General features: G+C 43.7%; 1 protein-coding gene and 1 long non-coding RNA gene across 13 annotated transcripts in view; one reads left to right on the top strand and one right to left on the bottom strand.

The window, feature by feature from the left end:
• Positions 1-634: 634 nt before the first annotated feature.
• On the bottom strand, positions 635-8,705 carry NDUFA6 (NADH:ubiquinone oxidoreductase subunit A6). The gene is made up of 3 exons (XM_007975960.3): positions 8,496-8,705; positions 1,584-1,699; positions 635-835 (listed from the first exon to the last, which is right to left on the bottom strand). Exons 1-3 carry the CDS (start codon positions 8,632-8,634, stop codon positions 704-706), a joined length of 387 nt encoding a protein of 128 aa, XP_007974151.2. The 5' UTR covers positions 8,635-8,705; the 3' UTR covers positions 635-703.
• A 31-nt stretch (positions 8,706-8,736) lies between these two features.
• Positions 8,737-27,529, top strand: part of LOC103223413 (uncharacterized) — a 40,157-nt gene continuing 21,364 nt past the window's right edge. For 7 of the 12 annotated variants that reach the window (XR_012089439.1, XR_012089443.1, XR_012089435.1 and 4 more), the window contains exon 1: positions 8,738-9,467. This is a non-coding gene — a long non-coding RNA (uncharacterized lncRNA). Of the gene's footprint in view, positions 9,468-27,529 lie in introns of all 12 variants that reach the window. The other 5 variants (XR_012089437.1, XR_012089444.1, XR_012089442.1 and 2 more) reach the window with 4 other exon arrangements.

Raw genomic sequence — 27,529 nt, 5'->3', positions numbered from 1 at the left:
CCCTGGGAAGGACGAGAGAAGACTACCATCCAAACAGAGATCAGTTCTTGAACCGGGGTTGTTGTTTATTTTCCTGCCACTGAGAGGTACACCAGAGTTTGCAAAGACCGTAGGAATATTTCTGTTCTCTGTGTGTATATTGAATAGCTGTGCACCTAGCAGGGTGCCTGAGTAGGAAGTTAATTTCATTTTAAGGGCTAGAGCTTGTTACAAGTAGTGGAGCCAAGCCTTTGCACATCCATTTTCTTCAGAACCCAAGGAAAACTAGCCCATTTTGACAGCTCTACTTTTGCACCTGTTAGTGCTGCTCTGATCCCTCTCTGACAGCAAGAGCTGGCTAATTTTGGATAATCTGTGCCCTGACACAAAGGTGTCTAATCATGGGGACTGTACAAAATACTACATTAACAAGTTATCCAGCCTCATGCCCAGTGTCAGTTTTTGAACAGATGGCCTCCTTCCTTCCTGTTTACTGACATGCAAGGCTCTGAGAAAAATAATTCAATCCAATTTACAGCAAACACCACATTTCAAGAAAAGGGAAAGAACAGGTGGTGTGTATACCAAAGCCCCACTTGCTCAGGCAAAAACAGGCTTCAGAAAATTGGTTCATCAATGGAATTCTATCACAAAGTGACCATCGTATAGCGAGTTTATTTGTGCTCTAAAATAATATCAACATGCACCTTTCCACTGAGTGACTTCATGGGTCATGGCCAACATAGAACTTGGATAGGAAATCCTTTGGCCTTGGCGCTTCTGTTTCATGGAAGAACCGCATAACATGCGTCCGCTGCTTCCATACTTTAATTGTTTCTTCCAGTTCCATCTTTCCCTGAACAGCGAGGAGAGAGGTCGTCAGTCACAGTGGTCAAGTTGAAGGCATATGACACTGAAGGCCAGGATTCTATTCTCTGCTCAGCATGGACTTGTTGAATGACCTTCGGCAAGTAACTACTCTGTCTGGGCAAAGTTTCTATGTCTGGACAATGAGATGGTTGGGGTAAATGATTTCTGAGACCTTTCAAAGATTCTTTAACTCTGTGGTTAACTGGTACCAAGAGGAGAAACATATAGGTTAACAGGCTCTTATCCCATGACCACCTAACTTGACTGGCTTATGTTTCTGTTTATCATTTCTTCTGTTACTGACTGGTCTATGCTGAAGCTCCCATTGATGCTAATGTGACTGGCCAGGGGGACAGAATCAGCCCCAGGATTTGACCCCATTTATACAGGACTCATAACCAGCCTAACTGCCTCTTCCAGCTGTAAACTGGCATTCAGATGAAGTGGTAACTTCTAGGGATGAGGTTCAAGAAGAATTCAAACTTTCCTCCCTATATCTTTTTTTTTTTTTTTTGGTTATAAAATGCAAGTCCCAGTGGATGTTGCCTTGATGAATCTTATCTGTTTATCCAGATGATAACCTCCAAGTTCAAGTATTTCTCTGAAATACAGCAATAATCACTGCTGAACCAGTAGCTGCTTTCTAAACTTGGAGACAAAATGTTCATTTGCAAAGACTGAGAAGTAGTGAACAAGTTGGTGATCTTTTAAATTGGTCAGGGAGGGTCAGTTACCTTAATGACCAGAAGATCAACCACCCTGGGGTCTGTGACGTGGGCATTCTTCATAAACATTTCTCGGACTTTATCCCGTCCCATTTTCACAGTGATGTCCAGCTGGAATTGGTGTACTAGAGAGAAAAACATGACTCAGGGTAGAAATTGTATGGTTAAAACATGTTTTTAAAACTAGAGTCAAAGGATACTCATTGAACACATACAGGTCGCCCATTCATTCCTTCACCAAAAATTAGTCTGACCCTAGGCTAGGTGCCTGAGGATGAGACGTGTGATTCATGGCATTTGCTCTCAAGGAACTTATTATTTTGTTTGGGGAAAAAGACCACTGAATTTGAAGAGGCAGTAAAGCATTGTTCAAGAGTTTGAACAACCTGGGTTCAAATCCCAACTTTTGTTAGGTATATGATCCTGTGTAAGTTAACTTTCTTGTACCTGAGTGTATTTTTTTTTTAATTATTTTTTTAGCCGGGTGCGGCGGCTCACGCCTATAATCCCCAGCACTTTGGGAGGCTGAGGAGGGTGGATCACCTGAGGTCAGGAGTTTAAGACCAGCCTGGCCAACATGGCGAAACCCCATCTCTACTAAAATTACAAACATTAGCCAGGCATGGTGGCGGGCGCCTGTAATCCCAGCTACTCAGGAGGCTGAGGCAGGAGAATCACTTCAACCCGGGAGGCGGCGGTGGCAGTGAGCTGAGATGGTGCCACTGCACTCCAGCCTGGGTGAAAGAGTGAGACTGTGTCTCAAAAAAAAAAAAATTATTTTTTTGGAGACAGGGTCTTGCTCTGTGTGATCATAGCTACTTGCACCCTTGAACTCCTGGGCCCCCGTGATCCTCCTGCCTCTCAGCCCGGCAAGTTGCTGGGATTACATGCGTGAGCCATTTTCCTGGCTGAGTGTATTTATTTATCAATAAAATGAAGACAATAACAGCACATATAACTCCAGGGCTCTTGTGGAGATTTCATGAGACAATGCAAAATGCTCACAATAGTGCCTCACATGGAATAAGCTCTCAATAGACATTAGCATTTTTTTTATATGGAACAATCGGCAAAAGAAAACAGGATTGAAATTAATGTAAAAGGATGTGGCCTAGGCTGTTAAGTACTACACAAACTTTGAGTTGAGGGAGACTGCTAGGGGTTTATGCAGGTTAGGGAGGCTTCAATCCAACAAGCAATTAATACCATCTTAGGTTACTTAGAGGAAGCAAAGTTTAAGATGTAGCTCCACTTGTCTAGGTGTTAAATTCTGACTGGAGGGACAGCCAGCTATGAATATAAACATAAAATCATAATATTCAACAATCCCTGATTAAGCTCCTAAAACAGTGACAAAGATTCAGTAACCTGGAACTTCAGATGAGACGTAAGGATATCCTTTGAAAATTAGGTTTTAGTTACATGCATTACCACCCCCTGGGACGCTCAGCCATCAGTGGATTTGTTGATGACAAGGTCATGAATAGGGTCTTGCGTGGTAGGTGGGATACACATAGGGTGACAGAGGCACACTAGGCTGTGGGGACAGCAAAATCAAGGCTCCCAGGCTAGAATGAGCACTGTAGTGAAGGAAACCAGTGTATTCCTTTGGAATACCTTGTCTTGTGGCCATTCCTGTGACATGTTCACCCTGGCCTACAGAACTATCAACCAGCTCTGAAAATGATGAAGGCCATTTTCTGATTGAATTAGCAATAAAGTTTGAACCTTATTTTTTTTATTTTTATTTTTTGGTAGAAACAGGGTCTCACTATGTTTCCCAGGCTGGTCTGGCTCCTGGCTTCCAGCAATCCTTGACCTCCCAAAAGGTGTTGGGATTATGGGCATGAGCCACTGCACCTCACCTGAATCTTTTTACTCCTAACTTAGTGACAGTGATAGAAAAATAAAGCCTCTGCTGAGGGACATATCAGGCCATGCTGCAAAGAAAACAAAGTTTCTGATCCAACCAAGGAAAAAGCAACAGCAGAAATCTACTAGAACTGGCATCCCAGCTTGATAGGTCAATGTTAACACCACAGAGGACAGAGGATCATTCACTAGAAGTAAGTGTCCAGGGTGTGCTGGAGCAGGCTCTCATGGAGAGCCAGCTTTACATATCTCTTCCCAAATCCGTCCACACTGACTTCACTTAAAAATCAATCATAGTGGGAGTATTTATACCATGGAAAAGGGCAAACACTATAAATTTGAGTTCTACCTCCCACAGAGCTGTTCACCAAGGTATATTAGGAATTCCAGAGAGCAGACAAAGGGACAATAAGAAGACAGATGCAAAAATAAATGCAAACTAATATGGAACCTGGAATTTTATTATTATTTTTTTAAGACATGGTCTTGCTCTGTCACCCAGGCTGGAGTGCAATGGCATGATCATGGCTCACTGCAGCCTTGACCTCCCGGCTCAAGCAATTCTCCCACCTCAGCCTCCCAAGTAGCTGAGACTACACGCACGCACCATCACGCCCATACTTTTTTAGTTTTTTGTGGAGACGGGCGTCTCACTACATTGCCTAAGCTGGTCTTGAACTCCTGGGCTTAAGCGATCCTTCTGCCTCTGCCTCCCAAAGTGCTGGGATTACAAGTGTAAGCTACCACACCTGACCAAACCTGTCCTTGGTACACGTGTGCCTAGAATCCAGGGTTTGGTTTTTTATTTTTTTTACAATCCAGTGCTCTTTTAAGGAAGAGACTATGAGGAATCTTGCCCTACTATCAGTGCTTATCTTTCCTGCATTTTTTATTTTAGATTCCTGACCAACTTTGGGAACAAAAAAACAAGATTTCTCTGGGCATACTTACGGGAGCTTGTGCCCATCAGCTCCCATTCCTCATGATCTCCTGAACTACTACACAGCAGGGCACTGGGTGATGAATCTTCTCATCAGCAAAATGTTCACATGCATAAATGCAACATTTTACTTACAGTTTCAGGAGGTTACAGATCCTTGAGTGCCCATCCTCAGATTAAGAACCCTTGTCTATAGAAAGACAAATTCCATATAGGTCTGTCCCAGGCTCCCTCCTCCCATCCCAACACTCTGAATGCACCCCCCAACCAGCGAGAAAGGCTGCAGAAAAGCAAATGGAAATAGCCTAGCTGTAGACTGAATCGTTCCTTGGTCTAAATCTGTGGCAAACCAGCAATGATTTTGCCCCCCAGAACGTTTGGTAGTGTCTGGAAGCATTTTTGGTTGTCACACCCATGGGGTGGGTGCTACTGGCATCTTGTGGGTAGAGGCCAGGGATGCTGCTAAACATCCTATGATGCAGGGGACAGCCCTGCACAGCAATCGTCCAGCCCACATGCCACTGTTGAGAAACCCTGATGTAAATCAGTTCCAATTGTTCTTTCTCAACTCTCAAATTCCTGGCTTATTCTTTGAATCCTGAATACTTCTATTTCAATTTGAAAAAATCTGAGAGGCTCAAAAGGAAGTACCCCTTTTGGGTGAAGGTGACTTTTCCACAGTCTCTGTGTGCTTTTCTGAAGTCATTGTTAAGGCTTTCTTGAGTCCAGAAGGCTCTGACAGATTCGGAAGGACAATCCGATACTGCTCTCAGTTATTTGCTCCAATTCATTTTGGTTGCATTCATACAAGGCACAAGGCCTGTATTCTTAGATGGGAAGGCAGCATAGTATAATGGAAAATAATGTGGGATTAGGGGTCAAATAAGCTGGGTAAGGTCTCCAGATCATTATAAATTATGATCTTGCCTGGGGTACAGCCTCCTTAGCCTGTCATCTCATCTAAAAAAAAATAGGAAAGAAAATAAACTCTAACCTAATTCTTTTAAAGGAATATAGTGAAAAATCAAGTGACACCTTGTAAAGCATGATCCAAATGCTGGCTGTTAAAACTGTCACACTTTTCCCCCCATACCTCTATAATACCTTGGGTTTAATTATCTGGTTAAATGCCTATAATAGACTAGACCATAAGACTAGACCATCAGACCCTTGAAGGCAGGGTTGTGTTTTATTCATTTTTGTATCTCTCTAGGCATCTAGTACTGACTCTGAAGTACAACAGATACTTAATGAAATGGAAATTAAGTGAATGAACTGTTTCTATAGAAAGTCTCCTGTTATCTTACGGCCAGCAAACAGCATGTCATATTTTTTCCAAGGAAGGTTTCAAAGGCAGTTCTATCCCTGTGCTCCCATGCAAAACTGGGCCCTGGGAGATTCAGGGAAAACTGCAGTAGAAGCTAAGAGCCGGGTATTAGGGGTTTACAGGTAGGCTCTTCTACTTCCTAACGATGTCATCTGAGACAAATTTATGTGCCTCAGTTTTCTCATCTACAAGGCAAGGAAACTATTAGAGCCCACCCTAAAATAAGGCATAGTGCTGAGTCATATGTAAGCATTTCAATAAACGTTAGTTATCAGCCAGTCACAGTGGCTCATGCCTGTAATCCCAGCACTTTGGCAGGCTGAGGCCAGCGGATCACCTGAGGTCAGAAGTTTGAGACAGCCTGGCCAACATGGTGAAACCCCATCTCTACTAAAAATTCAAAAGTTAGCCAGGTGTGGTGGCGCGCGCCTATAATCCCAGCTACTTGGGATGCTGAGGCATGGGGAATCACTTGAACCCGGGAGGCGGAGGTTGCAGTGAGCCGAGATCGCGCCATTGCACTCCAGCCTGGGAGACAGAGTGAGACTGTCTCAAACAAACAAACAAACAAAAAAAAGTGAGTTATCAATACTATTTTTTTCATTAAATACTTAAAATTTTACTTTTGTTTATTAATGCTCAGGCTGTTCTAAGGTATTGACACTATTTTCCCCTTCCTTGATTTGATTCCTCAGCTGGAGTCCTGATGATGGATACCATAAAACCCGTGTGGCACAGGTCTGTGTAACTGGCCAGCTGCAGATCACTGATCTTCCCCATAGGGATGCACACTCCTTGACCCCTTCTTTTCTCTCCTCTTCCCTTGCTCTTTAGGCTCCTGTAACCCTCTGCCTTCTTTTCCTCCTCTCAAGACCCTTCTGACTTTAGGACTTTCTTCCCAAAACAGAATTTGAGGGAAGGTCTTGGGAGGGGATGGTTTAGAAAGAGCTGGATTCTCAGAGTCAGGATACCTGGGTTCTGTCTTCTACTTGGCCACTGATTTACCCTTCACAAGCCACCCTTTTTCAATGTGGTCCTCCTTCCCCCAGCACCTTCCTCCTGCAACCAGAGAGGGTTCTGGGTACTCCTAGAAGTATTCTGCCAGGTAAACATTATGTTTTCAAACTTCTGAATTTGAATGCACCACCCCCAAACACACACACATACACACTGCTACTGTCACTCCCCACACACATCTTTTATCTGCCTGCCCCTGAAGGCATCTGAATTTGCAGTCCCTGAACCAGCGGATCACTCAAGTTTCTCCTTCTCTAGTAACGCGTGGGTTTAAGTTCTGGTCAGTAGCAATTTTTCCAAAAGTCAGCTTGAGGACAGGGACTCTGTGGAGCAGAGACGGTTCTCATATGTCAAAGAACCGGGTTCTGCTTGGAAGCTGCTGCTAAGGTAAGCCCTATAAATAACAAAAATAACAACAAAAACAATGGCAGCAGCTAATATTTAATGAGTTAAATATGCACCAAGCCCTGTTCTAAGCACTCTAGATATTTTAACTTAATACAGTAACTTTCTGAAGAAGGAATTATCATTCCCATTTTAAAGATGAAGAAACAGGAACAGATGAAATACCTGGCCCAAAGTCACATAGCTAGCTGAGGGCAGCGCCTGGATAAAAGTCCATGCTCCTAACCACCACATTCTACCGCCTCTTCACACACACACAAGCAGGGACTCGACAGCCCTGAGGAGTGGCACCATGCTCCAGCTCACTCAAAAACACCTCTTTCTCACGCTTCGGGAGGCCAAGACGGGCGGATCACGAGGTCAGGAGATCGAGACCATCCTGGCTAACACGGTGAAACCCCGTCTCTACTAAAAATACAAAAACATATGCCGGGCGTGGTGGTGGGCGCCTGTAATCCCAGCTACTCGGGAGACTGAGGCAGGAGAATGGCGAGAACCCAGGAGGCGGGGCTTGCAGTGAGCCGAGATCGCACCACTGCGCTGCAGCCTGAGCAACAGAGCGAGACTTCGTCTCAAAACAAAAACAAAAAAAACAAAAAAAACAAACACCTCTTTCTCCGACTAGCATTATGCGCCATGTGAAAACACCGAGTCAGGTCGGGCGCAGTGGCTCATGCCTCTAATCCCAGTACTTTGGGAGGCCAAGGCCAGCGGATCACTTGAGGTCAGGAGTTGGAGACCAGCCTGGCCAACATGGTGAAATCCCGTCTCTACTAAAGATACAAAAATTAGCCAGGCGTGCTAGCGAACGCCTGTAGTCCCAGCTACTCGGGAGGCTGAGGTAGGAGAATCGCTTGAACGCAGGAGGCAGAGGTTGCAGTGAGCCAAGATCGTGCCACTTCACTCCAGGCTGGGCTACACAGCGAGACTCTGTCACAAACAAAACAAAAAATCCAACGGGCATCTAAATTACACTCTGCAACTCTAGACTTTGGGTTCCAGGTACACCAGTGGCTCGGCCTGGGCCCTGGGCACATCACTTCGCCTCTCGGTGCCTCCGCTGCCTCACCCACAAAGTGAGTGTGTCACTGACAGTCCTCGTCCTCTTGCCAATTGCGGGGGACAAAACAGACCAAAGCTCCGAGGGCACCGTACGAATGCTGGGGACGGCCGGTCTGACCACGGCGCCGCCGCCGGATCCGGCCCATGGTAGGCTCCGGTGACGCTCTTCCCCTGAAGCACCCGCAATCGCCTCTGCCCAAATTGGTGACCTCAGCTCGGCCCAAGAGAAACCCCGGCTGGGCCGGCTACGACCTTCAGCGGCGGCCTCCGGGTCCCCACGTAAGCCGCTACCTCTCACCAGTGTTCGGCACCTCCCGATACCAGGCGCGGTAGAGCTCGCGCACCCTCCGCTTGGCCTCGTTCATGTCCCGACTGAAAATGGGCTTCACAAAGGTGCTGGCGGTAGAGGTAGCTTGGCGGACGCCGCTCGCCGCCATCTTGCCAAAGTATCCACTCCACAGCCCCACCTCTTTGCAAGCCGCGCGTGCGACCCGCAGGCGAATGTCTTTTCTCATTGGCTGAGGGGGAATGCCCCGCCTGTATGCTGGGTGGGCGGGAGGATGACTGTAAGGCTCTCCGATTGGCTGGGAAGCCTCTCTCTGGCTGAGCGAAGGGTGGGGGCTGCGCATGCTCATCTACAGAAGCGCCGCTTGGCCTTTGGACTAACCTACCTGTCGCGCTAACGGGCCGGCGTCGCCGCCAGGGGACGCTCGGGCAGCAGAGTGGTCGCTGGGTCGTGAGCTGGCGCCGAGGACGCCGAGCGACTGCGGGACTTCCGTCAGCGTCCTGCTATCCAGCTGCCCGCCGCGCTCCCTGGTAGTGTCCGTGGACTCGCAGGCCTTGAAGAACCTCCTCGCGGCGGGCCCCTGAGGTAACTGCTGAGGCAGATAATGGCGCCTGGACTGCGGTGGCGCTTGCCCTGCCGCCTGGCGGCTTTCTGCAGGGCCAGGGTATACTTGTTTTTCTGTAAACCAACTCTTCCTTAGCGCAGGAGAGGTGTCAAAGCGCCGGCGCGTCTCCAGAGCCCCGGGAGGAAGGCTGTAACGGCAGCCCCATCGTAGACAGGGACATTCGCATCCCGAGCCCTGGATCTCTGAAAAGCAGAACAGAATTTGGAAGCTGGAAGGAACCTTAGATCGTCCATTCTGGGTGTCTCTCTTTGCTGGCGTTTTCCCACGAGAGGAACCTACAAGTGTCAAGGAAAAAAGGACAGCTAACCACAGGGCAGGCCACGGGCAAGATATCTCAGTGTTCTCCGCTCTCAGGTCAGGTAGGTACCGTCGGCATCCACATTTTACAGATGAGGAAACTCAGGTGGCCCAGAGTCTAGGTCACGTGACAGATCGCCCCCCACCTGCCTGACTCCTGCCTAAGAGTCTCGGTCTTTTTCTGAAGGTGCAGTTGACAGGAGCCTGTGAGTACTGGGGAAGGGCCAGGGGCCGGGACTGAGCTTACCCCTGCATCTAGTCCAAACTTTCCCATTTCGAAGGTTTAAAAGACCAGATATACTTTTTTCTTCCTTATTATCTTCTAAAATGTTTATGTATATTCAAGTGAGCTATAAAAAAGGAAGCACGTAACATACATAAATTATAAAGCATAATAATAAAATGGAAGCTTTTGAACTTCAGTACTGACTTAAGAAGTTGTAACACACTTAAGGTTTATATGAAGTGTCCTTAGATGTCCTTAGTAGCCACTGTTCTCTAGTTTTCTAGGTACATTAACTTGGCTAGGCCCCACAACACACCAATGAGATAGTGTTGATATATCCTTTTTTTTTTTTTTGAGACAGAGTGAGACTCACCTAGGCTGGACTGCAATGGTGCAGTTAGAATCACACAGGTAGATATCATGGTATAGGTGCTGTGAGAGTCAGAAAACCGACTGTGGCACCAGCTGCCTGGGCTCCAACCCCAATGCTGTAAAGTAACTTAGTCTCTTTGTGCCTCAGTTTTCTCATCTATAAAATGAGTATATCAGCCGGGGGTGGTGGCTCACACCTGTAATCCTAGCACTTTGGGAGGCCAAGGCGGGTGTATCACCTGAGGTCAGGAGTTCGAGACCAGCCTGGCCAACATGGTGAAACCCTGTCTCTATTAAAAATACAAAAATTAGCTGGCGTGGTGGTGGGCACCTGTAATCTCAGCTAGTCGGGAGGCTGAGGCAGGAGAATTGCTTGAGCCTGGGAGGCGGAGGTTGCGGTGAGCCAAGATTGCGCCACTGGACTCTAGTCTGGACGACAGAGTGAGACCCTTTCTCAAAAAAAAAAAAACAAAAAAAAAAACCCTCTAAACAACTCACAAACTGGGAGAAAAATTTTGCAAATCACATGTGCCATAAGGGACTTGTATCTAGCATACATAAAATTCTTACAACTCAATAATGAAAAGACAAATAGCCAAATTTAGAAATGGGCAAGGGTGGCAACACAAGTGCTGGTGAGGATGTGAAGCAACAGGAACTCTCCTTACTGGTAGGAATGCAAAATGATACAGCAACTTTGGAAGACAGTTTGGCTTTCTTACAAAACTAAACATACTCCTATCAGAAGATCCAGCCATTGCACTTCTTAGTGTTTACCCAAATGAGCTGAAAACTTATGTCCACACAGAAACCTGCACATGGATGTTTAGAGCAGCTTTATTTGTAATTGCCAAAACTTGAAAGCAACCTAGATGTCCTTTAGCAGGTGAATGGATAAATAAACTGTGGTATATCCAGACAATGAACTGTATTGAGCACTAGAAAGAAATGAGCTATTAAGCCGTGAAAAGGCATGGAGAAACCTTATACTAAGTGAAAGAAGCCAATCTGAAAAAGCTACATGCTGTATGATTCCAACTATATTACATCCTGGAAAATGTAAAACTATGGAAACAGTAAAAAGATGGCAGGGGCTGGGAGTGGGGAGAAATGCACAGAGGTGGTGCACAGAGAATGTTTAGGGTAGTGAAATTACTCTGGACAGTATAAGGGTGGATACATGTTATTACAAATTTGTCAAACCCTACAGGATGTACAACACCAAGAGTGAAACCGAATGTCAACTATGGGATATGGGTGATACTGGTGTGTCCGTATAGCGCCATTGCTTGTAACAAATGTTTCTTCTGGTGCCTGATGTTGATGGTGGGGGGAGGCTCTGAGTGTGTGGGGGGTAGGGGAACCCTGTATTTTCTGTTCAGTTTTGCTGTGAAGTCAAAATTGCTCTTAAAGATGAAATTTTTATTTTAATGGGCAGATTATTTGAATAACCATTTCTCCAAAGAGGATATACAGGTGACCAATACGTATATGAAAAGACATTTAACATCATGAACCATTAGGGAAATACAAATCAAAGCCCTCATGAGATAGCATTTCTCACTCAGTAGAATGGCTAGAATAAAAAAGACAGACACAGCCAGGCACGGTGGCTCACGCCTGTAATCCCAGCACTTTGAGAGGCCAAGGCTGGTAGATAACTTGAGTTCAGGAGTTCGAGACCAGCCTGGCCAACATGTTGAAACCCTTTCTCTACTAAAAATAGGAAAATTAGCTGGGCATGGTTGTGTGTGCCTGTAATCCCAGCTACTAGGGAAGCTGAGGCAGGAGAATTGCTTGACTCGTGAGGTGGAGGTTGCAGTGAGCCAAGGTCACACCATTGCACTCCAGCCTGGGTGACACAGCAAGACTCCATCTCAAAAAAAAAAAAAAGAGGACAAAAGTTAGTGTTGGCAAGAATGTAGAGAAATTAGAACTTTCATACTTTGTTGGTGGGAATGTAAAATGGTGTAGCCATTTGAGAAAACAGTCTGGCAGTTTCTTAAACAGTTAAATATAGCCAGGAAGAAGCATTGCTTGAGCTTAGGAGTTTGAGACCAGACTAGGCAAAATAGACTCTATTTATTTATTTATTTTTTTTTTTTTGAGACGGAGTCTTGCTCTGTCGCCCGGGCTGGAGTGCAGTGGCCAGATCTCAGCTCACTGCAAGCTCCGCCTCCCGGGTTTACGCCATTCTCCTGCCTCAGCCTCCCGAGTAGCGGGGACTACAGGCGCCCGCCACCTCGCCCGGCTAGTTTTTTGTGTTTTTAGTAGAGACGGGGTTTCACTGTGTTAGCCAGGATGGTTTCGATCTCCTGACCTCGTGATCCGCCCGTCTCGGCCTCCCAAAGTGCTGGGATTACAGGCTTGAGCCACCGCGCCCGGCAATAGACTCTATTTAAAAAAAAAAAAAAAAAAAAAGGTTAAACGTAGACTTACTATATGATCCAAGAATTCCAATCCTAGGTACTTACCCTGAAGAAATTTTTGTCCACACAAAAACTTGTATGCAAATGTTCATAGCAGCATTATTCACCATAGCCAAAAACTAAAAACACCCAAATGGCTATCAGTTGATAAGTGGATAAATGGAATGTGGTCTGTCAGCCAGGCATGGTGGCTCATTCCTGTAATCTCAGGATTGCTTGAGGCCAGGAGTTTGAGAACAGCTTGGGCAACGTAGTGAGACTGCATCTCTACAAAAATTAGTTTAAAATAGCTGAGCATGGTGGTACGTGTCTGTAGTCCCAGCTACTCAGGAGGCTGAGGTAGGAGGATTGCTTGAACCCAGGAGTTCGAGCTTACCATAAGCTATGATCCTACCACCGTACTCCAGCCTGGGTGACAAAAAAACAAACCTAAACAAAACCCAAAATAATGGTGATATGGTTTGGATGTTTGTCCCCTCCAAATCTCATGTTGAAATGTCATCCCCAGTGTTGGAGTTGAAGCCTGGTGGGAGGTGAATGGATCATGGAGGCAGATCTCTCATGAACAGCTTCGCACCATCCCCTTGGTGATGAGTGAGTTCATCTGCAATCTGGTTGTTTAAAGGTGTATGGCATCTCCCGCTTTGCTCTCTTGCTCCTGCTGTCACCATGTGACATCCCTGCTCTCCCTTTTCCTTCTGCTGTGATTGGAAGCTTCCTGAGGCCCTCACCAGGAGCAGATGCTGGAGCCATGCTTGCACAGCCTGCAGAACTCTAAGTCAATTAAACCTCTTTTTTTTCCTCTCTCTCTCTTTTTTTTTTTTTTTTTTGAGATGGAGTCTTGCTCTGTTGCCCAGGCTGGAGGGTGATGGCACGATCTCAGCTCACTGTAACCTCTGCCTCCTGGGTTCAAGTGATTCTCCTGCTTCAGCCTTCCGAGTAGGTGGGATTATAGGCGCATGCCACCATGCCTGGCTAATTTTTGATTTTTAGTAGAGGCAAGGTTTCACCATGTTGGTCAGGCTGGTCTCAAACTCCTGACCTCAAGTGATCCACCCACATCAGCCTCCCAATGTGTGGGATTACAGTCATGTGCCACCACGCCCAGCCTAAACCTCTTTTCTCTATGAATCACCCAGCCTCAGGTATTTCTTTATAGCAATGCAAGAAGGGCCTAATACATGTGGTATATCCATGTAATAGATACTGTTCAGCAATGTTGAACCCTGAAAATACACTAAGTGAAAAAAGCTAAACACAAATAGCACGTATCATATTATTCTCCTTATATAAAGGATTCAGAAGAGATAAATCTATAGAGACAGAAGATGAGTGGTTATCAGATGCTGAGAGTGAAAATGGGGACTGAATGTGAAAGGCACAAGGTTTCCTTTTTTCTTGGGCAGGGGGCAGTGGACAGAGGAGTCTCACTGTGTCACCCAGGCTGGAGTGCAGTGGTGCGATCTCGGCTCACTGCAGCCTCCGTCTCCTGGGTTCAAGCGATTCTCTTGCCTCAGCCTCCCAAGTAGCTGGGATTACAGGCGTGCACCATCACAGCTGGCTAATTTTTGTATTTTTAGTAGAGACAGGTTTTTGCCATGTTGGCCAGACTGTTTTCGAACTCCTAACCTGTGATCCGCCCATCTCGGCCTACCAAAGTGCTGGGATTACAAGGGTGAGCCACCCTGCCCGGCCTTAAGGTTTCTTTTAAGACTGATGGCAGTACTCTAAAATTAGTTTGTGATGACAGTGTACAACTTTTAAAATATACTAAAATTCATTTAGTTTTACACTTAAAATGGGTGAAGGAGATATTTTATAGTATGTAAATTACATCACAGTAAAGCCACTGAGGGGCGGAAATGGCCCTTGATCATTTTTTAAATGTGTAGAGTTCAGTGTAATTTAGTGAATGGTGCCTTTTTGCTATCATACCTTAAAAAGGGGAAAAAAACCTTATTTATTCTTATTAACAAGAGTGATTTTAGAAAATTGGGAAAGAACAGAACAGTCCTGAAAATAAATATCCTCCATAGTGATAGAGGCAATGTAGTATATAGTAAAAAGAATTTGAACTTTAGAGTCAGACCCTGACATCAGCTACAAGCTATAGGTCAAGTTACCTTTCCTCCACGAACTTTGGTTTCTGCATGTATAAAATGGGGATAAGGATGACTACCACACAGTAGGATTAAATGAGACAACGTATATAATATGAAGTGCCTAGAAGAGTGTCAGGTGGACACAGATGTTTGATAAATGTTAGTTTTCTTTTCCTTTGTCTACTAATCAGATTATGAGAATTCTGTTAACTTTCTTTAATCTCAGCCTTCACATCTTTCAGAGTAGATCTTAGTGACTAAGAGCCACTGAAGGGCAGCAGCCTTGTTCAAGGGGATGGTTGGAGAACATCCAGCAGATTGTCTTCAAACTGTGTTTGCATCTTAAGCCTCTTATTTTTTACTTACATTGTAATTATGGATTAATACAAATGGAGATTTCTTTTTTTGTTTTGAGACAGAGTCTGACTCTGTCGCCTAGGCTGGAGTGCAGTGGCGCGATCTTGGCTCACTGCAAGCTCCGCCTCCTGGGTTCACGCCATTATCCTGGCTCAGCCTCCCGAGTAGCTGGTGCTATGAGTAGCTGGGACTACAGGCGCCTGCCACCACGCCCAGCTAATTTTTTTTTTTTTTTTTTTTTTTTTGTATTTTTACTAGAGATGGGGTTTCACTGTGTTAGCCAGGATGGTCTCGATCTCCTGACCTTGTGATCTGCCCACCTCGGCCTCCCAAAGCGCTGGGATTACAAGTGAGAGCCACCGCGCCCGGCCCAAATAGAGATTTCTAAAGATAGGTTCATGTACTTTTTTTTTGAGATGGAGTCTTTCTCTGGCCCAGACTGGAGTGCAGTGGCACAATCTCAGCACACTGCAACCTCTGTCTCCCAGGTTCAAGCAATTCTGCCTTAGCCTCCTGAGTAGGTGGGATTATAGGCACCCACCACCATGCCCAGCTAATTTTTGTATTTTTAGTAGAGACGGGGTATTGCCATGTTAGCCAGGCTGATCTCAAACTCCTGACCTGAGGTGATCCACCTGCTTTGGCCTCCCAAAGTGCTGGGATTACAGGAGTGAGCCACCACGCCCGGCCCCTTTCATGCACTTTTATCCAAGATTGAGAAATGTCAGTGTCTGTAGCAAATAATATTGCTCTTTTTGGTGATAGGTGTTGATATAGATTGGGATAAGGGTTAACCACCTACCTGGCCTCTTTTCGCCACTGTCCTTAGTGCCCAGAGAATGTTAAATTGGGTTGAATTGAAGCCCTCAGCATTTAAGGCACTTGTGTAGTTGCTAGTAGAGTGAGAACCAGATCCCAGAATTTCTTACCCCAGTTCAGTGTTTTACTGCCTCTCTCCTCACCCCCACCCCTCTTTTGGCTTCAGTTTAAAGATCCCCTGCCTAAGATGGCCAAGCATCTGTTTGTGTCCTTCTTCTCTGAGATCACAATAAAGTCAGTGTTAAGAGCAGAGGGTCTTTTTTATTCCAGTGGCATATGGGCTCATAAGGCTCCAAGATGCAAGCCAAAGCAAGGGGGAGGTATCAGGAACTGGAAACAATTCCTCAGAGCCCACATATACAGCCACACATTGCCTCATACTTCTGCTTTTCTTTCTTGTCCCGATAAGGAAGAGAGTGACTTTTATCATTTTTCCTATATTATATGGCACATTTTAAATTAAATGTTTATGTTGAGATGATATAGATTCATTTGTATAATCAGTAATACAGAGCGGTCAGGTGTACCCATTACCCAGTTTCCCCCAATGGTAACATCTTGTAAAACGGTAGTAAAATGTCACGACTAGGATATTGACATTAATATAATCAAGATACAGACTATCTCCATCACTACAAGGATTCTTCATATTGCCTTTCCCTCTCCCCCTCCTTAGTCCCTGACTTAGGAACTTCATTTCTGTAATTTTTGTTTTTTGATACAGCATCTTACTCTGTGGCCCAGGCTGGAGTGTAGTGATACAATCTTCACTCACTGCAGCCTCCCCTTGAGATCCTTCCACCTCAGCCTCCCAAGTAGCTGGGACTACAGGCACATACCACCATGTATAGCTAAATTGTTTTGTATTTTTTTTGTAGGGACTGGGTCTTACCTTGTTGCCCAGGCTCGTCTCAAACTCCTGGGCTCAAGCAATCCTCCCACCTCAGCCTCCCAAAGTGCTGGGATTACAGGTGTGAGCCACCTTGCTGTACCCATTTCTATAATTTGATCATTTCAAGATTATGATATAAATGAAATCATACACTATATGACCTTTTGGCTAGGGTTTTTTTTTTTTTTTTTCACTCAGTATCAATTTCTTGAGGTTCATCAAGCTTGTTACATGTATAAATACTTCATTCCTTTTTACATTTGAGTAGTATTCCATGGTATGGAGGCACCACAATTTGTTTAACCATTCACCCCTTGAAGGACATGTGGGTTGTTTTGGTTTTTGGCTATTACAAATCAAATTACTATAAACATTTGTGTATGGCTTTTCTGTCAATGTAAGTCTTCGTTTCTCTGTATAAATGCCCAAGTGCAATGGGTCACATGGTTATTGCATATTTAGTTGTTTAAGAAACTGCCAAATTAGGTTGGGTGCAGTGGCTTACACCTGTAATTCCAGCACTTTGGGAATTTGAGACAGGTGGATCACAAGGTCTGGAGTTCAAGACCAGCCTGGCCAACATAGTGAAACCTCATCTCTACTAAAAATACAAAAATTGGCCGGGCATGGTGGTGTCTGCCTGTAATCCCAGCTACTTGGGAGGCTGAGGCAGGAGTATTGCTTGAACCCGGGAGGCAGAGGTTGCAGTGAACTGAGATCACACCACTGCACGCCAGCCTGGGTGACAGAGCAAGACTGTCTCAGGAAAAAAAAAAAAAAAAAAAGAAACTGCCAAATTGTTTTCCAGAATAACTGTATCATTTTACATTCTCATCGGCAATTTATGAGTGATACAGTTTCTCCACATCCTCTCCTATATTTGGTGTAGCAACTTTTTACATTTAGCCATTTGAACAAGTGTACAGGATATCCCATTGTAGTTGCATTCCCTTAATGGCTAGTGATATTGAACATCCTTTCCCAAGTTTATTTCCAATCTGTATATTCTCTTTAGTGAAGTGCTTTTTCATGTCTTTTGTACATTTTTTATTTAGATTATTTACTTTTGAGTTTTGGGAGTTCTTTATATATTCTAGATACTAGTCCTTTGTCAGATACATAGTTTGCAAATATTTTATCCCCTCTATGCCTTTTCATCCTCTGAACAGGGTCTTTCACAGAGCAAAAGTGCTTAGTTTTGATGAAATCCAGTTTATTATTTTTCCTGTTATGGATTGTACTTTTGGTGTCAAGACTAAAAATGCTTTGCGTAGCTCTAGGTCCAGCAGATTTTCTCCTAAATGTTTGATGATTTACATTTGAGTCCATGGTCTATGTGGTCTTTTTTTTTTTTTTTTTTTTTTGAGACAGAGTCTTACTCCCTCACCTAGGATGGAGTGCAGTTGCATGATCTTGGCTTGCTGCAACCTCTGCCTCCCAGGTTCAAATGATTCTAGTGCCTCATCCTCTGAAGTAGCTGGAATTACAGGTGCACACCATCACACCCAGCTAATTTTTGTATTTTTAGTAGAGACGGGGTTTCACCATGTTGGCCAGGCTGGTCTTGAACTCCTGACTTCAAGTGATCTATCCGCCATAGCTTCTCAAAATGCTAGAATTATAGGCTTGAACCACTACACCTTGTCATAATTTTTGTATATAATGTAAGACTTAGTTCAAGGTTCATTTTCTTGCCTATGAATATCTGATTACTCCAGAGCCATTTGTTGAAAAGCCATTTTTCCTCTGTTGAATTGCATCAGCACTTTATAAAAAAACCAATTGGGCATATTAGTTGGTGACAAATTCTCTTCGTTTTCCTTCCTTTCAGAATTTTCTGATTTCCCCCAGCATTCTTGAAGGATATTTTCATTGGTTATGAGATTCTGAGTTGATAGTTTTTTTTTTAACAGTTGAAAAATGCTGTGTCACTTCTTTCTGCTTTCTGTTGTCTCTGATGAGAAATCAGCTGTCATTCAAATTATTTTTTCTATATAAGTAACAAATTGTTTTCCTCTGCCTGATTTCAAAAAATTTTTTTGTTTTGTTTTCAGAAGTTTGACTATAATGTGTCTTGGTGTGAACTACTTTTTAAATTATTATTATTATTATTATACTTTAAGTTCTAGGGTACATGTGCACAATGTGCAGGTTTGTTACATATGTATACATGTGCCATGTTGGTGTACTGCACCCATCAACTCGTCATTTACATCAGGTATAACTCCCAGTGCCATCCCTCCCCTCCCCCAACTCCCCACAATAGGCCCCAGTGTGTGATGTTCCCCTTCCCGTGTCCAAGTGATCTCATTGTTCAATTCCTACCTGTGAGTGAGAACATGCGGTGTTTGGTTTTCTGTTCTTGGCGATAGTTTGCTGAGAATGATGGTTTCCAGCTGCATCCATGTCCCTACAAAGGACACAAACTCATCCTTTTTTATGGCTGCATAGTATTCCATGGTATGTATGTGCCACATTTTCTTAATCCAGTCTGTCACTGATGAACATTTGGGTTGATTCCAAGTCTTTGCTATTGTGAATAGTGCCGCAATAAACATACGTGTACATGTGTCTTTATAGCAGCATGATTTATAATCCTTTGGGTATATACCCAGTAATGGGATGGCTGGGTCATATGGTATTTCTAGTTCTAGATCCTTGAGGAATCGCCATACTGTTTCCACAATGGTTGAACTAGTTTACAATCCCACCAGCAGTGTAAAAGTGTTCCTATTTCTCCACATCCTCTCCAGCACCTGTTGTTTCCTGACTTTTTAATGATTGCCATTCTAACTGGTGTGAGATGGTATCTCATTGTGGTTTTGATTTGCATTTCTCTGATGGCCAGTGATGATGAGCATTTTTTCATGTGTCTGTTGACTGTATGAATGTCTTCTTTTGAGAAGTGTCTGTTCATATCCTTTGCCCACTTTTTGATGGGGTTGTTTGTTTTTTTCTTGTAAATTTGTTTGAGTTCTTTGTAGGTTCTGGATATTAGCCCTTTGTCAGATGAGTAGATTGCAAAAATTTTCTCCCATTCTGTAGATTTCCTGTTCACTCTGATGGTAGTTTCTTTTGCTGTGCAGAAGCTCTTTAGTTTAATTAGATCTCATTTATCAATTTTGGCTTTTGTTGCCATTATTTTTGGTGTTTTAGACATGAAGTCCTTGCCCATGCCTATGTCCTGAATGGTATTACCTAGGTTTTCTTCTAGGGTTTTTATGGTATTAGGTCTAACATTTAAGTCTCTAATCCATCTTGAATTAATTTTCGTATAAGGAGTAAGGAAAGGATCCAGCTTCAGCTTTCTACTTATGGCTAGCCAATTTTCCCAGGACCATTTATTAAATAGGGAATCCTTTCCCCATTTCTTGTTTTTGTCAGGTTTGTCAAAGATCAGATGGCTATAGATGTGTGGTATTATTTCTGAGGGCTCTGTTCTGTTCCATTGGTCTATATCTCTGTTTTGGTACCAGTACCATGCTGTTTTGGTTACTGTAGGCTTGTAGTATAGTTTGAAGTCAGGTAGCGTGATGCCTCCAGCTTTGTTCTTTTGACTTAGGATTGTCTTGGCAATGCGGGCTCTTTTTTGGTTCCATGTGAACTTTAAAGCATTTTTTTCCAATTCTGTGAAGAAAGTCATTGGTAGCTTGATGGGGATGGCATTCAATTTATAAGTTACCTTGGGCAGTATGGCCATTTTCACGATACTGATTTTTCCTATCCATGAGCATGGAATGTTCTTCCATTTGTTTGTGTCCTCTTTTATTTCACTGAGCAGTGGTTTGTAGTTCTCCTTGAAGAGGTCCTTTATATCCCTTGTAAGTTGGATTCCTAGATATTTTATTCTCGTTGAAGCTATTGTGAATGGGAGTTCATTCATGATTTGGCTCTCTGTTTGTCTGTTACTGGTGTATAAGAATGCTTATGATTTTTGCACATTGATTTTGTATCCTGAGACTTTGCTGAAGTTGCTTCTCAGCTTAAGGAGATTTTGGGCTGAGATGATGGGGTTTTCTAAATATACAATCATGTAATCTGCAAACAGGGACAATTTGACTTCTTCTTTTCCTAATTGAATACCCTTGATTTCTTTCTCTTGCCTGATTGCCGTGGCCAGAACTTCCAACACTGTGTTGAATAGGAGTGGTGAGAGAGGGCATCCCTGTCTTGTGCCAGTTTTCAAAGGGAATGCTTCCAGTTTTTGCCCATTCAGTATGATATTGGCTGTGGGTTTGTCATAAATAGCTCTTATTATTTTGAGATATGTTCCGTCAATACCGAACTTATTGAGAATTTTTAGCATGAAGGGCTGTTGAATTTTGTCTAAGGCCTTTTCTGCATCTATTGAGATAATCATGTGGTTTTTGTCTTTGGTTCTGTTTATATGCTGGATTACGTTTGTTGATTTGCATATGTTGAACCAGCCTTGCATCCCAGGGATGAAGCCCGCTTGGTCATGGTGGATAAGCTTTTTGATGTGCTGCTGGATTTGGTTTGCCAGTATTTTATTGAAGATTTTTGCATCGACGTTCATCAGGGATATTGGTCTAAAATTCTCTTTTTTTGTTATGTCTCTGCCAGGCTTTGGTATCAGGATGATGTTGGCCTCATAAAATGAGTTAGGGAGGATTCCCTCTTTTTCTGTTGATTGGAATAGTTTCAGAAGGAATGGTACCAGTTCCTCCTTGTACTTCTGGTAGAATTCGGCTGTGAATCCATCTGGTCCTGGACTTTTTTTGGTTGGTAGGCTATTAATTATTGCCTCAATTTCAGAGCCTGCTATTGGTCTATTCAGGGATTCAACTTCTTCCTGGTTTAGTCTTGGGAGAATGTAAGTGTCCAGGAAATTATCCATTTCTTCTAGGTTTTCTAGTTTATTTGCATAGAGGTGTTTATAGTATTCTCTGATGGTAGTTTGTATTTCTGTGAGGTCGGTGGTGATGTCCCCTTTATAATTTTTTATTGCGTCTATTTTATTCTTCTCTCTTTTCTTCTTTATTAGTCTTGCTAGTGGTCTATCAATTTTGTTGATCTTTTCAAAAAACCAGCTCCTGGATTCATTGATTTTTTGGAGGGTTTTTTGGGTCTCTATCTCCTTCAGTTCTGCTCTGATCTTAGTTATTTCTTGCCTTCTGCTAGCTTTTGAATGTGTTTGCTCTTGCTTCTCTAGTTCTTTTAACTGTGATGTTAGGGTGTCAATTTTAGATCTTTCTGACTTTCTCTTGTGGGCATTTAGTGCTATAAATTTCCCTCTACACACTGCTTTAAATGTATCCCAGAGATTCTGGTATGTTGTATCTTTGTTCTCATTGGTTTCAAAGAACATCTTTATTTCTGCCTTCATTTCGTGATGTACTCAGTCGTCATTGAGGAGCAGGTGGTTCAGTTTCCATGTAGTTGAGCAGTTTTGATTGAGTTTCTTAGTCCTGAGTTCTAGTTTGATTGCACTGGTGGTCTGAAAGACAGTTTGTTACAATTTCTGTTCTTTTACATTTGCTGAGGAGTGCTTTACTTCCAACTATGTGGTCAATTTTGTAATAAGCGTGATGTAGTGCTGAGAAGAATGTATATTCTGTTGATTTGGGGTGGAGAGTTCTGTAGATGTCTATTAGGTCCGCTTGGTGCAGAGTTGAGTTCAATTCCTGGATATCCTTGTTAACTTTCTGTCTCATTGATCTGTCTAATGTTGACAGTGGGGTGTTAAAGTCTCCCATTATTTTTGTATGGGAGTCTAAGTCTCTTTGTAAGTCTCTAAGGACTTGCTTTATGAATCTGGGTGCTCCTGTATTGGATGCATATATATTTAGGATAGTTAGCTCTTCCTGATGAATTGATCCCTTTACCATTATGTAAGGGCCTTCTTTGTCTCTTTTGATCTTTGATGGTTTAAAGTCTGTTTTATCAGAGACTAGGATTGCAACCCCTGCTTTTTTTTGTTTTCCATTTGCTTGGTAGATCTTCCTCCATCCCTTTATTTTGAGCCTATGTGTGTCTCTGCATGTGAGATGGGTCTCCTGAATACAGCAAACTGATGGGTCTTGACTCTTTATCCAGTTTGCCAGTCTGTGTCTTTTAATTGGACCATTTAGTCCATTTACATTTAAGATTAATATTGTTATGTGTGAACTTGATCCTGTCATTGTGATATTAGCTGGTTATTTTGCTCGTTAGTTGATGCAGTTTCTGCCTAGCATCGATGGTCTTTACATTTTGGCATGTTTTTGCAATGGCTGGTACCTGTTGTTCCTTTCCATATTTAGTGCTTCCTTCAGGGTCTCTTGTAGGACAGGCCTGGTGGTGACAAAATCTCTAACCATTTGCTTGTCTGTAAAGGATTTTATTTCTCCTTCACTTGTGAAACTTACTTTGACTGGATATGAAAATCTGGGTTGAAAATTCTTCTCTTTAAGAATGTTGAATATTGGCCCCCACTCTCTTCTGGCTTGTAGAATTTCTGCCAAGAGATCTGCTGTTAGTCTGATGGGCTTCCCTTTGTGGGTAACCTGACCTTTCTCTCTGGCTGCCCTTAACATTTTTTCCTTCATTTCAACTTTGCTGAATCTGACAGTTATGTGTCTTGGAGTTGCTCTTCTTGAGGAGTATCTTTGTGGTATTCTCTGTATTTCCCGAATTTGAATGTTGGCCTGCCTTACTAGGTTGGGGAAGTTCCCCTGGATGATATCCTGAAGAGTATTTTCCAGCTCGGTTCCATTTCCCCCCTCACTTTCAAGCACACCAATCAGACGTAGATTTGGTCTTTTCACATAATCCCATATTTCTTGGAGGCTTTGTTCATTTCTTTTTCCTCTTTTTTCTCTAGACTTCTCTTCTCGCTTCATTTCATTCATTTGATCTTCAATCATTGATACTCTTTATTCCAGTTGATCGAGTCAGTTACTGAAGCTTGTGCATTTGTCATGTAATTCTCGTGTCATGGTTTTCATCTCTATCAGTTCGTTTATGGCCTTCTCTGTGTTGATTATTCTAGTTATCCATTCTTCCATTCTTTTTTCAAGATTTTTAGTTTCTTTGCACTAGGTACGTAGTTCTTCCTTTAGCTCTGAGAAGTTTGATTGACCGAAGCCGCCTTCTCTCAACTCGTCAAAGTCATTCCCCGTCCAGCTTTGATCCGTTGCTGGCGATGAGCTGCGTTCCTTTGGAGGGGGAGATGCGCTCTGATTTTTTGAATTTCCAGCTTTTCTGCCCTGCTTTTTCCCCATCTTTGTGGTTTTATCTGCCTTTGGTCTTTGATGATGGTGACGTACTGATGGGGTTTTGGTGTGGGTGTCCTTTCTGTTTGTTAGTTTTCCTTCTAACAGTCGGGACCCTCAGCTGCAGGTCTGTTGGAGTTTGCTTGAGGTCCACTCCAGACCCTGTTTGCCTGGGTATTGGCAGCGGAGGCTGCAGAACATAGAATATTGCTGAACAGCGAGTGTTGCTGTCTGATTCTTGCTCTGGAAATGTCGTCTCAGAGGTGTGCCCGGCCATGTGAGGTGTGAGGTGTCGGTCTGCACCTAGTGGGGGATGTCTCCCAGTTAGGTTACTCAAGGGTCAGGGACCCACTTGAGCATGCAGTCTGTCTGTTCTCAGATCTCAGTCTCCGTGCTGGGAGACCCACTGCTCTCTTCAAAGCTGTCAGACAAGGTCTTTTACATCTGCAGAGGTTTTTGCTGCTTTTTGTTTAGCTATGCCCTGTCCCCAGAGGTGGAGTCTACAGAGGCAGGCAAGCCTCCTTGAGCTGCGGTGAGCTCCACCCAGTTCGAGCTTCCTGGAGGCTTTGTTTACCTGCTTTAGCCTCAGCAATGGCGGGCACCCTTCCCCCAGCCTCTCTGCCGCCTTGCAGTTAGATCTCAGACTGCTGTGTTAGCAATGAGGGAGGCTCCGTGGGCGTGGGACCCTCTGGGCCAGGTGTGGGATATAATCTCCTGGTGTGCCGTTTGCTGAGACCCTTGGTAAAGCATAGTATTAGGGTGGGAGTTACCTGATTTTCCAGGTGTTGGGTGTCTCAATTTCCCTTGGCTAGGAAAAGGGATTCCCTTCCCCCTTGTGCTTCCCAGGTGAGGTGATGCTTCGCCCTGCTTCACCTCTGGCTGGTTGGGCTGCACCAGCTGACCAGCACCGATTGTCCGGCACTCACCAGTGAGATGAACCTGGTACCTCAGTTGAAAATGCAGAAATCACCCGCCTTCTCTGTTGCTCGTGCTGGAAGCTGAAGGCTGGAGCTGTTCCTATTTGGCCATCTTGCTCCAGAAAACCTGGTGTGAACTTCTTTGGGTTTACCCTGATTGGAATTCTCTCAGCTTCTGGAATCTATTGTGCATTTTGCCAAGTAGGAAAGTTTTCTTTGAATGTTTGTTCATTTGATTATTTATTAATGTATTTTTTTGAAACAGTGTCTTACTCTGTTACCCAGGCTGGAGTACAGTGGCAGAATCATGACTCATTGCAACCTAGACCTTCCGCTAGGTCAAGCGTTCCTCCCACTTCTGCCCCCAGAGTAGCTGGGACCACAGGTGTGCACCACCACACTCAATTTTTTTTTTTTTTTTTTTTTTTGAGTGGGAGTCTTGCTCTTTCGCGAGGCTGGAGTGCAGTGGCATGATCTCAGTTCACTGCAGCCGCTGCCTCCCGGATTCCAGTGGTTCTCCTGCCTCAGCCTCCTGTGTAGCTGGGATTACAGGCACCTACCACCATGCCCAGCTGATTTTTGTATTTTTGGTAGAGATGGGGTTTCACCAAGTTGGCCAGGATGGTCTTGATCTCTTGACCTTGTGATCCGCCCACCTCGGCCTCCCAAAGTCCTGGAATTACAGGTGTGAGCCACTGTGCCCGGCCCCCACACTCAGTTAATTTTTGTATTTTTTGTAGAGATGGCATCTTACTGTGTTGTCCAGGATGGTCTCAAACTCCTGGGTTCAAGCAATCCTTCTGCCTCTGCCTCCCAAAATGCTGGGATTACTGGGGTGAGCTACCACGTCCCACTCTGATCCTTTATTAATAGCCTCACAGATCCCTGAGGTTGTTTTTATTGTTTGTTTCTTTTCTTTTTCTTCTTTTTTTTTTTTTTTTCTTCTTGAGATGGAATCTTGCTCTGTTGCCCAGGCTGGAGTGCAGTGGTGTGATCTCGGCTTACTGCAAACTCTGCCTCCCGGGTCCACGCCATTCTCTTGCCTCAGCCTCCGAGTGGCTGGGACTACAGGCGCCCACTACCATGCTTGGCTAATTTTGTTTTTGTATTCTTAGTAGAGATGGGGTTTCACCGTGTTAGCCAGGATGGTCTCGATCTCCTGACCTCGTGATCCACCTGCCTTGGCCTCCCAAAGTGCTGGGATTACAGGTGTGAGCCACTGCGCCTGGCCTCTTTTCTTTTCTTTCTTGTTTACTTTTTCCAGTGCATTTTCTCTCTGTTGTTCAGATTGGGTAATTTCTGTTGTCCTGTCTTCCCATTCACTGCTTGTGTTGTCCTCTTTTACACTTTTGAGCCCATTCACTGAGCTTTTTATTTCAGTTGTTATATTTTCTAGTTCTAAAATTTCTATCTGATTCTTCCTTATGTCTCCTATTTCTATGCTGAGACTCTTATTTTTTGTTTTTTGAAGCATGTTCATACCTGTATTTTTTTTTTTTTTTTTTTGAGATGGAGTCTCACTCTGTCACTCAGGCTGAAGTGCAGTGGCACAATCTTGGTGCACTGCAACCTCTGCCTCTCAGGTTCAAGAGATTCTCCTGCCTCAGCCTCCCGGGTAGCTGGAATTACAGGCATGCACCACCACACCCAGCTAATTTTTGTCCTTTTGTAGAGATGGGGTTTTACCATGTTGCCCAGGCTGGTCTCGAACTCCTGGACTCAAGCAATCCACCTGACTCGGCCTCTTAAAGTGCTGGGATTACAGGCATGAGCCACTGTGCCTGGCCTGCATTGCATTCCTCTCTGAATTTTAGAAACAGCAATCAATTTCAACAAGAAAATTGCTGGAATTTTTATTGTGATTACAGTGAATCTATAGATTAATTTGGGAGGAACTGACATATTTAAAATGTTGAGTCTTCTGATTCATGACCATGGTATGGCTCTTCATTTATTTAGATCATCTTTAATTTCTCTCAGCAATGTTTTTTCATTATTAGTATATGATTTTGTATGTAGCTTTTGTTAGATTATTTTCTCTATGTATTTTATATTTTGGATGCTATTATAACTGGGTTTTAAGAAATTTTAATTCTCAATTGTTTATTGCTATTATATAGCAATATAATTGATTTTAATACAGTGATCTTGCATCCTTCAACCTTGTTAAGCTGTAGTAGTTTTTGGATGATCCCACAGGATTTTACACACAATCCTGATATTTGAAAATACAGTTTTATTTCTTTCTTTCCAACCTTGCATTCCTGGGAGTAAATGCTATGGATAATGTTGTATATATTTACATATTATTTTCAATGTGATAAGATTTTGTTAATAATATTTGCATCTGTGTTTATGAGGGTGTTAATCCGTGTCATCTTTACCTGTTTTTGTTTGTTTGTTTTTGAGATGGAGTCTTGCTCTGTTGCCTAGGCTAGAGTGCAGTGGCACGATCTTGGCTCACTGCAACCTCTGCATCCTAGGTTCAGGTGATTTCCCTGCCTCAGCCTCCTGAGTAGCTGGAATTACAGGTGCTTGCCACCACACCCAGATAAGTTTTGTATTTTTAGTAGAGATGGGGTTTAACCATGTTGGCCAGGCTGGACTCGAACTCCCGACCTCAACATTATCCATAGCATTCACTCCCAGGAATGCAGGGTTGGAAAGAAAGAAATAAAACTGTATTTTCAAATAACAGGATTGTGTGTAAAATCCTGTGGGATCATCCAAAAACTACTACAGCTTAACAAGGTTGAAGGATGCAAGATCACTGTATTAAAATCAATTATATTGCTA

The sequence above is a fragment of the Chlorocebus sabaeus genome, chromosome 19, assembly GCF_047675955.1.
Source record: "Chlorocebus sabaeus isolate Y175 chromosome 19, mChlSab1.0.hap1, whole genome shotgun sequence".
NCBI classification, from domain to species: Eukaryota; Metazoa; Chordata; class Mammalia; order Primates; family Cercopithecidae; genus Chlorocebus; species Chlorocebus sabaeus.
This window is presented reverse-complemented; position numbering and strand designations above follow the sequence as displayed.

Bases quoted from the DNA above. Each gene is read 5' to 3' on its own strand.
- NDUFA6 (XM_007975960.3), bottom strand. From the start codon at position 8,634: ATGGCGGCGAGCGGCGTCCGCCAAGCTACCTCTACCGCCAGCACCTTT. The intron at 1,700-8,495 runs GTGAGAGGTAGC...TTTTCTCTCTAG, and splicing joins TCGGGAGGTGCCGAACACTG to TACACCAATTCCAGCTGGAC. The intron at 836-1,583 runs GTAACTGACCCT...CTCGCTGTTCAG, and splicing joins TTGATCTTCTGGTCATTAAG to GGAAAGATGGAACTGGAAGA.